Consider the following 18,375-nt stretch of genomic DNA (forward strand, 5'->3'; position numbering starts at 1 on the left):
AAAACGAGGATTTGTAAAGAAGAATGTCGGAGGATTTCGATATAAACCAAGAGGAGACTGGTTTTCCTTTGTTAAAGTAAGGAAACTTTGCTTCCTTTGCTCCTATCAAACAAACTCGCGAGACTAGCATATCTCAGAGGCGCGAGCATATATCATACGCCTTCCGCCGAAGCGGATCCGCGTATGATAGATAACGGAGGTGAGAGAAAAGTGTTTATTACGTTTGAAATATGGATATTTTTCTTACAAAAACTCATGGATTCGCTACAGGTGGCCTTTATTCATCCCCCGGAGCCGTCTGCGGCACGTTTTATTATGAATGCACAAGCTTTATTTGACGACTTGTGGACTGTTCAACTGCAACACCCGCTGAGTGCCATTAGCTTGAAAGATCAACGACAATTTTTAATATAACTTCGACTGGATTCGTCTGAAAGAAGAAAGTCATATACACCTAGGATGCTTCGAGGGAAAGTAAAACACAGGCTAATTTTCATTTTTGGGTGAACTAACCCTTTAAGTTCTCACTTAAGTATATTATTTTCATGATAAGTACTTTTTCTATATGCTAAAATGTACTTTTCACAAGGGAACGTACAAAACTGCACCTCTACAGTGACTTTTGGCCTCCTCTGTGTGTATTTATCATTGATTTGATGAGGTCATTGGAGGAATGGCTACCTATCAGTGGGTGGTGGAAGTCTCCTTGTGGATGCATAGCAGGCCTGTGACATCACTGTAAAACCACAACATCACCGCCAGGAAAGGCCCACCAATAGCCCAGAATGAGGGGCTAAATAAACCAATAAAACAAATGATCTACAACTTATTGACTCAAACCACAGGTTACTGGAATGTGAGGACAAGCAGTAAATTATAAAAGGAGCTGGAAAAATCAACACTTAGTGCTTGGAGCTGGTTGGGGTGTTTTTTCAACCGAGAGGAAAACCGATCTGAAAAAAAAAAAAAAAAAAAAAAAAAAAACTTAATTGAGATCTTGTACTGTGAGGCTGGTCACGTCAGTGGATCACTGACAGCTGCAAAGTTCAAATTGGTGCGGTTTCAAGCGTAGAAAATTGCACCGTGATGTAATAGTGGCTGTTTTTGTCACCAGGTCCCACACATCATGGTATGTACGTGTAGCAAAGCAGAGCAGGGGCGACATGCAGAATAATTGCACTTATAACCCAGCACCATGGTCGACCCAGCAACTGGATGTTTCAATGTGCAGTTAATTATAAGCAAACAACCTCAAGTGCTCACTCCTGAAAACAAAGTAATGGGATGGTTTGACAATTGTGTCCGAGAGCTAATGTTTACCAGCTGTGTAGTTCTGGAGTGAAACGCCCCCTACCACCACCTTACTACACACACATATACACAGAAGAACCACAGCCAAACCCCAAGATTTTGTTTGTAAATCACCACTTAAGATAAAAGGGAAATGGAGAAGAATCATTGGGAGCCACAGGGGCAGGCCTCCTGCATGCCTGTCCCTCCTCTGTCTGCATGGGCAAAACTCTTCTTGCTTATTTTGGCTGAGGCCTCACTGGCTATGTTTACATGCACAACTTTTGTTTCGATCGGACGGAATTTGTTCCAATTGATTAATTTGAATGTAGTGTTTACATGAACGCTAAATAAAGTGATCGGATTGATGTGCGCGTTTATATGTCACAAGCTTCAAATTGGATATGAATTTTTTGACATGAGCACAATGCATGAATATACTGTAGAGAGTTTCCTGCTGTTTGCGCATAATAACTTTTTTTTTTCTTTATTTGTTTTAAACAGCAGAATTAACATGTATCCACTTCTGGTCATAATTTGGCGACAATGCGCATGTAAACTGCTGTGCCTTGCTGCTTATATTTATCACGCAGTAATGAGTGGATGAGAAACAAGGACTGGTGGGACATAAAACTTCACAGACACTGACTGAAAGGAGAGTTTTATAATGACAGAACACTCATTTATACATTTTATTCAACATGAAGAACAGATCGTTCTGTGCATCATACATCATTACCAGGGCTTGACATTAACTTTTTTTGCTCACCAGCCACTGTGGCTAGTGGTTTTCCAAAATTACTAGCCACTCAGCATTTTCACAGGCCACAATTTTGTTGCTGGGAAATTGTATTTTATATGATTAAAGTTCACGACTGCATACTAATATTTACTTAAATTGATTTCCAGGTCATTTTTGCCTATATAAAAGGCAGTCTTTTTACTAACCTTATTAAATGCATAATTTTTCATATCAAATATTTAAATAAATTGTATTAATAATTACAGTTAATATAACGAGACACTATAGGACTGTTACCAATCAAATGAAATCAGAATCAACAAAACAGATCTTTCCACTGCAGAATAAAGTGAAGCAGCTGAAGTGGCATTTTAGACGCATTTTTACACAGACAAATGTAATGAAGCTCAAATGTAGCATGCCATGAATGCATTTACGCTGCAAAATTACAACTGCATAAATAATGTTGTTTTAAATTCAGCAAGTGACTGTCTTATTGAGTGAGTCATTGATTGAGTCATTCATTCAGACGATTTGTTCAGATGGCTGATTCTTTCAAGAATGAACCAAATGCCTGTCTTTATGAATGGGTTACTGAATCATTGATTTGTTCGATACACTGAATCATTTGGTAATGAAACACTACGTGTGTTGCTCTGAAATGCGCAACTAATGCTTTGATCTTTATTTTGAACTATTTTCGTTAAATCGAGCACAAACAGTCAGCATTGACTGAGTCTAAAATGTAAGTCACTTAATATTAACTACTTGTTTGAACTCTTGCATAAAATCAATGTTAAAGGGTTAGTTCAACCAAAAATGAAAATTAACCTGTGTTTTACTCACCCTCGAGGCATCCTAGGTGTATATGACTTTCGTCTTTCAGACAAATCCAATCAGAGGTATATAAAAAATTGTCCTGGCACTTCTAAGCTCTATCATTGCAGTGGGCGGGTGTTTCTGTTCAACAGTCCAAGACACGTTAAATAAAGCACGTGCATCCGTAATAAAATGTGCCTCACACGGGGTGAATGAAGGCCTCCTGTAGCGAATTCATGTGTTTTTGTAAGAAAAATATCCATATTTCAAACGTAATAAACACTTTTCTCTCACTTCTGTTGACTTTCGTATGCGGAAGCGTTCCGGCGGATGACGTAGGACGTATGCGTCGTGCGCCTCTGAGATATGCTAGTCTCACGAGTTTGTTTAAGGAAGCAAAGTTTCCTTACCTTAGCAAAGGAAAACCAGTCTCCTCTTGGCTTATCCAAACCAGTCTCCTTATTGGCAATCCTCTGACATTTTTTTTTACAAATCCTCGTTTTGTGCTTCTAATTCATGACCGGCGTTTTGTTTTGCTCTCTCATCGCGTTCGTCACTAATCATGCAATGCCGACGTCCTACGTCATCCGCCGGAACTGCTTCCGCATATGACAGATAGTGGAAGTGATAGAAAAGTGTTTATTACGTTTGAAATATGGATATTTTTCTGACAAAAATGCATGGATTCGCTACAGGAGGCCTTCATTCACCTCCCAGAGCCATGTGAGGCACATTTTATTACGGATGCACGTGCTTTATTTAATGTATTTTGGACTGTTGAACAGAGACACCCACCCTCTACAATGATAGAGCTTAGAAGTACCAGGACAATTTTTAATATAACTCCGATTGGATTCATCTGAAAGACGAAAGTCATATACACCTAGGATGGCTTGAGGGTGATTAAAACTCAGACTAATTTTCATTTTTGGGTGAACTAACCCTTTAAATTTGCTGTCGGTTTTCAGGGTAAACTGCACTCTTTTGGTCGTGGCATGTTGCTTAACTAGGCTATTTCATATGTTATAAATATAAAGACTAAATTTTACTGCAGTATGTTTCTTCTGTGTGCAGTTGCGTTCATTTGTTTTGATTTCTTCACAAGATTCTTTCACACACAGCTTTGCACAACCTTGCCACTGTCAGTACATTACCCACTCTAAATTGCCGTTTGCACCAAATGTAATAAAATCAGAATCCTTCTCACTGAAATTTTGGTGATTCCTTTTGTCCTGTCAGGCAAGTAAAATTATCTTTCACTTGCCCGTTCAAAAAATCTACTTGTCCTGGACAAGCATTAATGTTGTGCTCTGTTACTGCATATAAACTGTGTTACCCGCCACTGATGAAGTCCACCCACATTTGGCGGGTTGGTGGGTTTTAATGTTAAGCCCCGTTCATTACACTATTTCTATATAATTGCACATGCACAGTCCTTTCAGTTTTGGTTTTCAATCTGATCAAGTGTTTACATGCATTCTCAATCGTATTAGAAATAATAAACCCCTTTCAATCCGATCAAAATTTCATTCGAATTGAGCTTAATCTGAGTGATTAAGGTGTTTACATTAAGGCTTTACAGTCCAATTGAGTCATCAATCTGATTACTTTATGGATTAGTTGGTTGGACGTAAACATAGCCATTGTTTGGGGTCAAACCATTTTTTGTTTTCAGGCTTACTTTGTTTTCAGGTCCTGTTGCAATTTGTAGTTGTGGGGTTTGGTTAAAATTGTGTTCCTTGGATTTGATCCCCATCAGTTGAAATCGTATTTGTCGGTTGTCGCCAATAGCTGGGGGCCCCTGGAATTGTCACCACCTTCCTCATCATTAGTGATGGCCCTGATCCTACAACAGTTATTTTGGCATCCCTCCAACACCCCAACTCTTCCTTACTTATGCTGGGTACAAAACACCACACACTATAGGAGCAAAACGGTTAAATCTAGGATTTTTTTCCTCATGTTTCTGGTCTCTCACATTTTGAAGATCTTATAAGATTTTAAAAATCTTTTAGTGTCTTTTAGACTTTTGACAGCTCCAGGGCTTTTGGTAAAATGTTAGATCAAACTTCTGCTTTTCTGTATTCCTGCCCATGGACAGTCGAAACAACAGAGGGTCAGCTCCATCATCAAAAGTGCAATATTGGTGTCAAAGTTTTTGGCAAAAAGGAAGCACCACAGTTTTTCTCTGTTTTCTGTAGTCATGTAGCACTCTTTCTATTGTATACACAGCCAAGTTTTATTAAAAGCCCATCTTGCTAGCAGTGATTTCCCTCTTTAACAGAGTGGCTTAAATGAACCAGAAATTGCTGTTTTAGGTATTGCGTCATTTTATCTTTTGTAAGATCTCTCAGTGATGAAGCATTTCCCTGAATCTGCTGAAAGTCGATGTGCATGAAGAGTGTGAAGATGTGCAGCTGTTCGTGCTAACTAGAATACTGAAATATTGTGTGACTGTGAACATTTAGATGCATTTTGCCTTTGTTTTTCCGTCTTAAAAACTTTCAGCTCTACTGTTGCTTTTCTTCTGCATACACAAACCATTTTAAGGGAAATGAGCATTTCTTATTTGGAATCTATTTGCATATTTGCTTGTTTATTTTTCCTGCCCACATTGGATAAGCTTGAACTTGTTTTTCCAGCAAAACTGGGACAAATAAGACAATGCTTTGTCAACTAACCACCTAACATCTGCAAGATATTTGTTGAAAGACCTTTGTGAGGTTTAAACAACAATCATGACATGAGGGAACCCTGCACAAAGTTTGCCATATTTCACTCGGAACTAACTGTTTCAGCAGCCGTAGATTAGGGCTGCAGGATTAATCGTATTTAATTCATCGTTATTTATCCCGAAAATGTGTTTGTTTGTTTTTTTAGGCATTTGCATTATATTGCATTGCTAACAAGTCTTCACTACAATAGCGTTCATGCTTGTGGTTGCCAGATGTGAAGAGCCTTAGTCCCCAAACAGAGCTTTTCTCCTTTAAGGATACACTTTCTGTCCGGTGCTTTACTCAATCTGTGCTGATGGCGGAACAAGCGCTGATGATATGAAAACATACCTGTGCTGGAGTTTAGCGATCTCTCCACAGAGATATTCTGCTTAAATTACATGAAAGTGTCATACAGCCAATGTGTGTTTTTCTCACAAGCCAGAATGCATTGCTTTGTCAGGCGGCAGCCGATCTTTGTGGCGCCGCATGAAGTCGAACAAGCCTATTGATATGACTGTGATAAGCGCATGCTTCTGACGCTGCGTGCAGCTGAAATCTACCACACACTCATCACAATGAAAACATCGACCTTAGAAATAATGAACGTGAACACTGGGATAATTGCCGATCTATATGGCGAACCCCCGTTGAAATGCATACACAAGAATGCTTAGCCTATTTCATTTAACCTGTTTCATGTCCGTTACTATCGGCGTGTCATCAGAGCGATTACATATGCTCTAAACTGCATTTTGCTCCAGCTTTATAAACCACAGATGCTAAATGCTGCTGCTAATATGCTTAATATTCACTCCTGCATAAAATGAAACTGCTAACATGACACTTAGTTAAACCTGATTATTGTTGCTTATTTTTTAATTCAATTAGGCAGACCACGCAATACACACAGCGATATGGATTAGAAGAGCATTCATTTATCTTATATGTTGAATATTTGAAAGCCATGCCCCAAAAGCTCTCGCAGTGTTGGGAGTGGGAACACTCTTCTCGTCGAGGTGCAACCTACACCATATCAACCCAAATGGTTTATGAGAGCACTGATCTCATAAGTGGGACTGCACCTGGTATAGCTTCATCTAGTGTGTCAGGCCTGAAGCATTGGCTCTCACAACTGTGGGCATACAAGGAAAATATGTGGTTGGCCAATGGCTTCCCAAAAGCGGTCCGTCTGTGAGCTACCTCCACATCGAAACCTGATTATGGTTGCTTATTTTTTAATTCAATTAGGCAGACCTGGATGTGGATTAGTAGAGCATTCACTTATCTTAGATATTGAATTCGCTGTTCTGAAGCAAGCTGCACTGCTACGGCAAGCTCTAGTCATATATTTACAGCGATATGGATTAGAAGAGCATTCATTTATCTTATATGTTGAATATTTGAAAGCCATGCCCCAAAAGCTCTCGCAGTGTTGGGAGTGGGAACACTCTTCTCGTCGAGGTGCAACCTACACCATATCAACCCAAATGGTTTATGAGAGCACTGATCTCATAAGTGGGACTGCACCTGGTATAGCTTCATCTAGTGTGTCAGGCCTGAAGCATTGGCTCTCACAACTGTGGGCATACAAGGAAAATATGTGGTTGGCCAATGGCTTCCCAAAAGCGGTCCGTCTGTGAGCTACCTCCACATCGCATAAACAGCCCTCGTTCAACAGGCTTCCAAAAACCCTGACGTGTTAACAGCCAGCAGTGTAAATGGAGGTTGCCAGTCCAGTCCAGTCCAACAACCAAATTGTATTTTTTTTTTTTTATTATACATGAAGCAGAAGAAGCTCAACAGTATGGCAAACCAACTGCCCCTTTTCTGGTTGCACAAATAATTAAATTCACATTCTTAAAATAAATTTAGACAAAATCAACTGACGTCCCTAAATGTCTGGACATCTCATAAGTTAGGAAACCCTGAGAGGTGACTGCACAAAGTTATCTTGCCACACAGCAATCAAAGCATTGCTGAAAACGATTAGTGAACCAACAAGGAAATGGGCGTGACTCATTTGTCCCTCCCACCTTGCAATACCTTGCCAGTGTTTTGTGGGTTTGTCTGTTCACACGCAGACTCCAGCAGCACAATGTTCTCCTGTGTGCTGTCATTATGCCTCAAGGGCAATGGAGCTTGCGTCATCGCTTGCTGAGGAGCATGGACGCCTTTGAGATCAGCTGGCTGCATTATTTGACCATGCTATGCTAGCGTGTGCTTACTTACTGTTAACTGGTGGATTCCCCCCGGACCAGTGTCAGCTAAAAGCGGCATCCCAGTGGTACCACCACATAAACAAGATGATCTGTTCAAGTATTATTACATCAGAGAACTCTGAGTCCTGTTCATGCTTGGCCAGGTGTAGGGTGTAAGAAGTACCTCAACTGACCCCAGCAGCAGTTAGCCCAAGAGACAGGTAAAATTAGGAGCAGGTAATTATTGAAATAAGTCAACAGTAATTTTGATGCATGATTAGCTGGTCTGTGTAACAACCTGAAGACTTTCTTCCCAGACGTTTTTAACATGCACAGAACTGGAAAGGATGCATTTACAAAACTATGTGCTATATAAAGGCAACTCAAAAAACTGTTGCCAGATGATAGTAGTATAAGCCATTATATTCACAAAGTATGAAAAGCACACATTGCATGCATACTATTTTATTATTGTGCAAAATAGGCATGTGCCTGAAGCTGAATAGCACATTCAGAAAAAAAGTTAATAATGAAAAAAAGACTAATTATCCAACAAGTGCACTACGCTAAATCACTACTTTAATTAACATATGCAAAATTTCAGAGAAAATCAAGTTCAAATCAGATGGATGCATTATACACTCTTAAATATTATTAAACATATTAAAATTATGTTTTTTTTTTTCTTCTTTTTTTGACATATGGTTCCATTAAAAAAATTATCATCTATGAAAACTTTTCTCCACACTATGGAAAAAAAAGATGCTGAGAACTGCCCACTGTAAGGTTATTTGAGGAACCAAAAGTGGTTCTTCTATGGCATCACTGCAAAAAGTAGTATGACTGCAATGTAACTACTTGAACTGAAAGTGTAGCTTGTCATGCAAATCATAATTTAACTTAATATCCTGATAAAACAGAATTTTCACTGGAATCCACAATACGTAACTGCTCCATGATTAATTGGTATTAAATGTTAACTAGGGTTCAAATGGATGAAAAAGGACTAGTGTTACTGTAAATGACCTAAATCAAGAGCATCTCTTCCAGGCCACACAGAAGAAAAGACTTTGATGTAAGACACACAGCTGGTCTTTAAAATGTCAGGTGGGGAGCAGAGACGTTACAGTGTGCAAGCTTTCAGATGTGGCTTTCACATGAATGAAAATGTGCTCCCTTGACCTAAAGATCAGTTTGTTTTTCATGGCACATAGCTTAAAGCAGTGGCTCCAGGCCCACTGGCACCTGATGCTCCAGCACAGACCCATCCTCCCCCTCTTCACTCTGAAACCATCCCAGCAGATCCCTATCGGCTACACTCATTTCCCTACAAGGGTGAATGGGCCTTGAAGGTACAAGACATGTCTAAACCCTCTGAATGAGGGGACACAACAAACAACTGAAGAAAACAAAACAACAAAAGCATTTCAAAGATGCGAGTGTTTAAAAGCTCTTCAAGTATAGCTCTGATATGCCACATCAGACGGCAATACAGACGTCAGATGGCACTCTAAGAGCCAGATGAAGCTAGAGTCATGTGGGCTGCATGTTCAAGAGTATGAATGAAATGGGTGAATCTCACGAAAACTGTTTAGGACATATTCAACCTATTCAAACAAACAACAACAAAGAAATTTAGCATTAAGCAAAATCTACTTTTAGGACCATTTTTCAGCCATTCCTCAGCCATACTTAGAAGGCCTGTTCTTAGAAGGCAACAGGCCAGGACATTGTGCACAAGGGTCGTTTGGCACTGAGGTCAGCGTGTAATTTCACAGACATCTTTATGGTCTACTCAGCTCTGGAGATTTTATCTCCAGTCTTACCAAAGGAACTAATGCAAGTATTTGTGGCAAGCCACAGTTCTTCATTGAAAAGGACCATCTTTTCCGAAATTCAACAAGAGTTCCAAAAGGCTCAACCGTATAAAGTCATCTTTACTGATTTTTATTAAAGTGTTAGTTCACCCAAAAATTTAAAAATATGTCATTAATTACTCATGATTAGACAGCATGATTATTGCACAGGTGTGCCTTAGGCTGGCCACAATAAAAGGCCACTCTAAAATGTGCAGTTTTATTACACTGCACAATGTCACAGATGTCGCAAGTTTTGAGGGAGCGTGCAATTGGCATGCTGACTGCAGGAATGTCCACCAGAGCTGTTGCCCGTGAATTGAATGTTCATTTCTCTACCATAAGCCGTCTCCAAAGGCGTTTTAGAGAATTTGGCAGTACATCCAACCGGCCTCACAACCGCAGACCACGTGTAACCACACCAGCCCAGGACCTCCACATCCAGCATCTTCACCTCCAAGATCGTCTGAGACCAGCCACCCGGACAGCTGCTGCAACAATCGGTATGCATAACCAAAGAATTTCTGCACAAACTGTCAGAAACTGTCTCAGGCAAGCTCATCTGCATGCTCGTCATCCTCATCGGGGTCTCGACCTGACTGCAGTTCGTCGTCGTAACCGACTTGAGTGGGCAAATGCTCACATTCGATGGCGTCTGGCACTTTGGAGAGGTGTTCTCTTCACGGATGAATCCCGGTTTTCACTGTACAGGGCAGATGGCAGACAGCGTGAATGGTGTCGTGTGGGTGAGCGGTTTGCTGATATACGTGAAATTCCGGAGGGGACGTCAGATGGCGTCACGTGGGGACGTAATGACGTTTGCCATTAATCGAACTATGTACTATAAGATGTAAAACGGGAACATGAAAGGAATATTCTAAAAGCAACTCATGTAAATCAGTCGCCAGTTGGCGGGTAAAACTTTTACAAAATATAACAATGCAATGTAGTGAGAACAACAGCCAGTTTTTAAAGAGATTCGCTGTTTCTGACGTAAGCAAATAAAATCATCTTTTCCGAAGACAAGATCATCGTGATTGGTTAGCTGTTCTGTCATAACATAAGCGACAAGAGTGAGTGTTCTGTAAGCGACAAGAGCGAATCAAATTGGATACAAACGGGCTGATAAGGTCAGAGCAGTGTGATGGCTCTTGTCCCTAGACACGGTTCTAATAACTTTTACCTGAGAAGATATTGCTGCTTCATTTAGAAAGATTAACTTTTCTCTTCTTTATTCTTCATAACCCGAGAATGTGGCGACACATACCTGGGGTTACGCCGCCTAAACGGTGCTCGTTCGGCTGTACACATACGCTGAGCTGCTTTAGACAGCGCACCAGTAGCGCTTCAACGGACGAAAACACACAATTATGTCAAAATACATATTTTGGCGAGTTACCTCGTAAACGTAGTCTTACATGAGTTATAAAGTCTTAAATGACTGTAAAGAGTTTGGAGAAAATAGGATATGTGTCAGATCCGCGTCATGTGAATCAGGTTTTAAAGACACAGCACTGCTTTTAAAAACCTGCTGAAGTCTGTCATTGATGTAAATCAAAGAACAAAATAAAAAGAGAAATCACGACTGCTCTAGTCGCTGATTAACTTTTGTAGCTTGAATAAAGATGAATCTGTATAGTTTATGCATATACAATTTATAGTTTATGTGAAGATTGTTTTAAAATCATTTAATATTTCAGGGCTTATTAAATGTTAATTTAATAGTTCAATACTTTAAGTCAATACTTCATTAATAATAGGCTACTTAGTAAATAGATGCCATTAAAAGCATATTTAAAATATACTGTCTTGATGTTGTTTCTACATTAATTTGGAGGTTCAATGTGAAATTATGACAATATAAATATGCAATTAATCATGATTAATTACAGAAAAATGAGAGATTAATATTTTTGTAATCGATTGACAGACAGCACTAATGTTAACCTTTTATAGATTTTAGATTTAAATTAAATTTCTAATTTTATAGGTCCCCCCAGAAAGAGATCGGGACGATCATTCATATTGCTTGTAGATGTTACTACACTTCAAGTGAAGTTAAGCTGTGGCAAATTCAATTAAATGTGTATGATTTGGAATGGCACACACATCTTAATAAAAGGTCTAACAGCTGAAAATGCATATCAGAGCAAAAACCAAACCCTGAGGTCAAAAGAACTGCCTGTAGAGCTCAGAAACAGGTTTGCGTCAAGCCACACATCTGGGGAAGAGTTCAGAAAAACATCTGCTTCATTGAAGGTTCACGGAATTATGTAGCTTTCATTATCCATAATGGAAGACGTTTGAAACAACCAGGACTCTTCCTAGAGCTGACCTCCTGGCCAAACTGAGCAACTGATGGAGAAGGGCCTTGTCTAGACTGGTGACCAAGATGCTAATGGTCACTCTAGTTGAGCTCCATGATCAAATATGCAGATGGGATAAATCTACAGAAGGACAAACATCACAGCAACACTCCACCGATCTGGGCTTTATGTTGGTGTGGCCAGACTCAATCTTCTCCTCAGTGAAGACACACAAAACCCCACTTGGAATTTGCAAAAAAAGCACCCAAAGGACCCTTAGACTGTGAGAAACAATATTCTCTGGTTTGATGAACCACAATTCCAAGCATAATGTTTGAAGGAAACCAGCTAAAAAAAACAGAAACCAGCAGGGAAACTCAGTCCCTGCCGCTGAAAAACAGCCCCACAGCATGAGGCTGTGACCAGCACACTTTACTTTTTGGATGGTACTCTGCAGGTGATGAGCATACAAAAGTGTGCTGGTCACAGCCTCATGCTGTGGGGCTGTTTTTCAGCGGCAGGGACTGAGGAACTCGTCAGAGAAGAAGAAAAGCTCAGTGAACCAAAATATTGAGATAGCCTTAATGAAAACCTAGTCCAGAGCACTCAGAACCTCAGACTGGGCAGAGGATTCACTTCCCAACAGGACAATGAACCTAAACACACAGCAAGAGTGGCTTATAGACAACTCTGTGAATGTTCTTGAGTGGCAAAGCCACAGCCTGGCCTTGAACCCAATCAAATATTTCTGGAGAAACCTGAAAATCTCTAGAATCTCCATCTGCAGCTCATCCAGAATGCTGCTGCCAGGATTCTGACTAGAACCAGAAAAACTGAGCATATCACACCAGTCCTCAGGTCCTTACACTGGCTTCCAGTTACATTTAGGATTGATTTTAAAGTACTTTTACTCGTTTATAAATCACTCAATGGCCTAGGACCTAAATACATTGCAGATATGCTCACTGAATATAAACCTAACAGACCACTCAGATCATTAGGATCGAGTCAGTTAGAAATACCAAGGGTTCACACAAAACAAGGGGAATCTGCTTTTAGCTATTTTGCCGCCCGCAGTTGGAATCAGCTTCCAGAAGAGATCAGATGTGCTAAAACATTAGTCACATTCAAATCTAGACTCAAAACTCATCTGTTTAGCTGTGAATTTATTGAATGAGCACTGTGCGATGTCCGAACTGATTGCACTGTGTTTTAAGTATGTATCATCATTTTCTATTTTTAACTGTCTTAAATTCATTTTAAATACATTTTTAAATCATCTTCAAAGTTTTTAAATTCCTTGTTTTATTTTTGTGATTATTATTTTTTTATGGATATTTTAATTTATTTGATGTAAAGCACTTTGAATTACCATTGTGTACGAAATGTGCTATATAAAAAAACTTGCCTTGCCTTGCCTAAAGTGACAGCACATTCTTATCATTTATTACAAAATAAATACAAATAAAAATATTATATGTCAGGGTTAAATAGGGTTAATATGGCTTAAGACTAGCTTTAAAACCAGACCATTTTGTACACAAAACAAACAATATATAATATATTCAATACATTGTGTAATCATGTGTATACAGTGTAATTATGCCTTCCATCCGGGCAAATGAAGTCTGATTTCACGTCAGTGTCACACGAACCTCTAAACAACAATAGAAACGTACAAAGTGTCTAAAGGTAATTTACACCGACGCCAGTTTATAACGACAAAGTGACCAGAAACCATTCATTTTCAAAGAGAGTTCTTTGTTTGAGGTGACATGAGTGAATGTCAGCAATACAAAGTTGAGCAGTACAAAATGCACAGTGATGTGATGCAATGACTGCAGTGAGTTGACATGATTTGCCTCATAATACAACTTACACTCATCAAGCTGAAACCCCCACTAGGCAACCTATATCGCTGTATGCGTGAATGTATCTAAGGCTGAATCTAGCGGGACACTAACCTTAGTAATAGCAGGGTATCCAGCAGCCACGTCAGCTGGACAGTACAGCCTCTCTTCATGGGACACTTCCACTGAGGTGGCCCACTGGTCCAGAAAACCATTCGGCGTGTACAGGCCACAATCCTTCACACTCGTCTCCCGCTCAAAGTCTTCACAGACGCCGTCGCCGTCATAATAGTAGCACATGCTGGGCTCATCTGAGCACAAGTGTGTGTTTGTGTTTGGGAAAGACAGAGAGAGACAGTCATGTTAGCATCACATAAATTCTACAAACATTAAATCTACATTTTGTAATAAAGGTTCCAGAAAAAAAGTACTGCAGACATTGTAGTATGTGTATTTTCTCTGAATATATTATACAGTTTGGGAAGTTGCTTTGAAATTATAGCTTGTCAAGCCACAAACTATTCAAAATTAAAAGTGCCTTAACCAGCCTTTCAAAAGAAGTTAGCCATGGTACAAGCTAAAAAAAAAGAAGGGGCCATATATTTAATGTATATATCAAATATATTCTTTATTTGACCCTCTAACTCTAGCACTGTCTATTCTAATTCTATTCTTAAAAAAAAAAACACTTGTCCCTTTTAGACTTGCACTCTATTCATTTGCTGCTTGTTTTCTTTAAAAAATATATATATATATTTTCATTTATTATACAATTAACAAAAGCAAAAAAGACCTCTAACATTAGCTTGCTCTATTCTTTTTCTATTCTGTTTTATTTTTATTTATTATATTAATGAAAAAACCCTTGCTACGTGTACTGCGTTAAGCTAACTGAGACTTGTTATAGCACTTGTATATCATTGCTCTTTTGTTGATTTTGATTGCTTCCATTGTCCTTATGTGTAAGTCGCTTTGGATAAAAGTGTCTGCTAAATGACTAAATGTAATGTAAATGTAAATATATCAGATACTAATTCTGCAATCTGGAAATCTACTGTAAATGACAGAGACAGCATTGCAACTTAAGTTTGCTATCAATACAACTTGAAAACGTAACAGCATGAAAAGCAGCATTTATCAAAATATATAAAAAATAAAAAATATAGTGAATCATTTATTTGATCAGTGAATTGCATATGATATTTATTAAATTTGCTCCCGTTGTCTTTCGCAAAATATTTGGAATGTACATGATGATGATTACAAAATTTTCATTTTCGGCTAAACTATTCCTTTAACAGTCAAATGTACTAATTTTTGTCAAAATGCCTAAATTATAAACAGCCAAATATCACATCTTTGCATTAGGCCTTACAGAGTTCTTCTTGTGCTTTATTCAGTTATTTATTGTTTGTATGATCACTTGAAAAATCCATAAAAAGAAAGAAAGAAAAAGGACATCAGTCTATCCTGATAACAAATAGCAAACGCACATGCTTTGTATGTAGTGGTTATCATCTTGACAGTGTTATGTAATGCAGAGTTTTTTTAGGAAGTGGTTGTTTGGTATTGTTTAATCCCCACATTAAATTGCATTAAGTAAAAGTCAAATTTAATGCATAAACATAAGAATCAATCTGATATATCCCATTAATAATATTATTTTAATGGCTTTCAAATGTAACTATCATAAATTATGCATATACCTGTTACTCAAGTTCTTACAGGCCAGGCTAAAATGCTAAAATGTATGCAATGTAACAATGTACTGTAACTCTATCAATCAATGGATCAAGGTTGAGCGATCTGCTATAAGGATAATTCACACTGTATATGTTGGTATATCATGTTTCAAGTAATTCATTCAGATGTTGATACTGTACAAACACAAGAATCAAAACAGGTTGGAAGATATTTAAGTACCATTAAGATGAGTTGGATATAATGATAATAGATGTAATAAAAAGTAAAACAAAGTGCAAATTCAAAGTTTTACATTTAACGCATCATGAGAAGAAATGGCTCTAAATTAAAAGTCAAAAAAGTGAAAAGTTTCCACTGGGAAAAGTGTTCATGAAAAGTGAGTGGTTAAGAATTGTTCAAGTATATAGTGCCAGTTCAGAATGTAATGTCAGGTGAATGGCCCTAAAAGGTTAATGCTCTATGCATAAATGCACAAAACCTTAAACAATAGTGTTAACAAATGCAAATGTGAGATATAAATGCCTTGCTTTGAGCTCTTTTATAATTTTAGGGACTCATACCCAAGTGCTCCACAAGTGCAATGTTTTACCAGGTGCGCTACAGAGCAAGTTTACTACGTCAGAAAAGCCAACATATGGAGCTGGTTATGTGATGCAAAATGTGTTAATTTTCAAATCATGCACTATGGTAAAAGTCTAATTTCTGTGGAAAGGAATTAAAGTTGTTGGTGTTTTATTGCCACTAGTGATCATTTCAGCTAGAAACTGCAGTGAATTGTATGTTTAGGTTCATTTTTGGACTTTATAAAAATGTAGGTAGAGGCAATTTTTTTAAGGAATCTGAGTTGACTTTCTGTATGAAATATTATTTTTTTTTAGATTTGACCTATTGGAGTTAAGTACTAAGAGTTCTGAAAATGAAAAAAAGTCTAGTTTCCATTTTACTTCCTTGTTCGTGTTTCTAAGACCACACACACAAGATTATTGTATATCATAAGCAGCAAAGTATACATCCACACTTGTCAATGATGAGTGAATTCAGAACATTTACCAGCCATAAATGATTCTACTAGTCATAAAACTGTTTTCAATTTTATATATATTTATACAACAGTTTTTTTCTGGTCCTCGAATCTGATTGATAAGAATCCGGTTGATAAGAGTGCGATATTAGAGTGATATCATAACTCCAACAGCCGTTTCACCGTTTGTAATTGTATCACTCTGCTTGTGGTACTTCTTACAGCAAATGTCATGGCGGAAGCCCAAATCCAGTATCATTTTATAAATATTACTGTTTTTGGACATGTGAGCTCCAGATGGTCAGCGGCCATTCATCGCTCATGAAGCCGCCCGAGAGCGCCTCACCTCAGCCAGATCTTCTGGAATTTACCACTGACTCTGATATCTCTGTAGTGGTTACACATGCGATATAATTAGTTGCAAATAAATCTAACGGGAAGTCTTTGGTCTCATTAGTCTATTATTTGTTCCAGAGAAGATAGATTTGGCAAAATCTCATCATGTTTATATAAATTCCACGCTGTATATCAGAGTGCTTCCTTTGTACTTTTGACTGAATTGCCTAGCAACTTTTATGACGGCTGTTGTTGTTGTTGTTGTTTATTAAATATTATTATTCAATAAATAATATTTTATATAATATTATTTTATATAAATAACAGTAGTATTTAATAATAGTGTTTAGCATTCGGAAATGGTTTGTTCCATGATGGTGATTTTAGTTTCATTGTTCTGCCATTAGATGGCGACAAGAGACTGTTTTTATGAGTGAGTCAGCAGTAAAGACTTTTATACTGAAAAATAAACGCTATAAAAGGAAGTTATTAGAGATGCACCGATTGATCGGCCAGTGATCGGAATCGGCCGATTTTTCGCATGACCGGCCCGGATCGGTGATCGGCCGGTCAGTCTAACGTCTTGAGTCAGCAGTAAAGACTTTTATACTGAAAAATAAACGCTATAAAAGGAAGTTATTAGAGATGCACCGATTGATCGGCCAGTGATCGGAATCGGCCGATTTTTCGCATGACCGGCCCGGATCGGTGATCGGCCGGTCAGTCTCACGTCTTGCCAATTCCGAGCCGATCCTTTTATTGCCAGCGGCGCCGGCAATGACATCACAGCCACGCGCACACTCACAGTTGCATGTAAACATATCATTTCGCGTGAGAATGATTCAAATTTTAATTGAATTCAGTGTAAACGGCGACTGATAATGTATTTATGTCATGCCAGATTCTACTGGTGGTTTAGTCATATTTAATAGTATCACTGCATTTTTTTCAACATTTATTTGTGTTTAAAAAAAATATGTAAAACATTATTCTTATAAAATTAGTTATGCATTTGAAATTTTGCAGTGTAAATGCATTTATGGCACCTCAGCTTCATCAAACTGTCTGTGTAAATGCATCTAATGCCACTTCAGATGCTTTTTGCAAAGGAAACTCACAATGACACATTTAGATGCAGAAATAGACAATTTGACTCGCTTCACTTATAATGTAATAACTCCTGTTTAGAAGCTGTTATTTGAAAGATTATTTTTTCTGGGTACTTTTTGGCATCTAGTGGCATCAAACAAAGTAAATTGCAGAGAGCTGGACCTAATAGAACCTGAATTACAGAATAAAAAAAAAACAATTTGTTTTAAAACTCCAAAAGCGCCTATTTTTTTTTGAGTTCATTGTAATATTTGAAAAATATATAATGTTATTTATAAAGAATTACACTAATTTTTTGTAGTTCAAAGGGTTTTCTTTACAATGAAACCATTTGTTTTCATTTCCTCCATTGTATGTGTGTAGGGTAAACATTTGAATTTGAGTATGTCAAATTTAGGCGAAAATACCAAAAAACACCCTGAGCTT

The 18,375-nt window shown here is 38.1% G+C and overlaps 1 protein-coding gene across 2 annotated transcripts in view; it reads right to left on the minus strand.

Moving 5' to 3' along the window:
* LOC107675511 (pappalysin-1-like) overlaps positions 1–18,375 on the minus strand; it is a 149,874-nt gene that overhangs the window by 67,032 nt on the left and 64,467 nt on the right. For both annotated transcript variants that reach the window (XM_016469895.1, XM_016469896.1), the window contains one exon: positions 13,893–14,089. In XM_016469895.1, coding sequence (XP_016325381.1) covers positions 13,893–14,089 — 197 coding nt within the window. The remainder of the gene's footprint in view (positions 1–13,892; positions 14,090–18,375) is intronic.

The sequence above is a fragment of the Sinocyclocheilus anshuiensis genome, unplaced genomic scaffold (assembly GCF_001515605.1).
Source record: "Sinocyclocheilus anshuiensis isolate Anshui unplaced genomic scaffold, SAMN03320099.WGS_v1.1 scaffold1604, whole genome shotgun sequence".
NCBI classification, from domain to species: Eukaryota; Metazoa; Chordata; class Actinopteri; order Cypriniformes; family Cyprinidae; genus Sinocyclocheilus; species Sinocyclocheilus anshuiensis.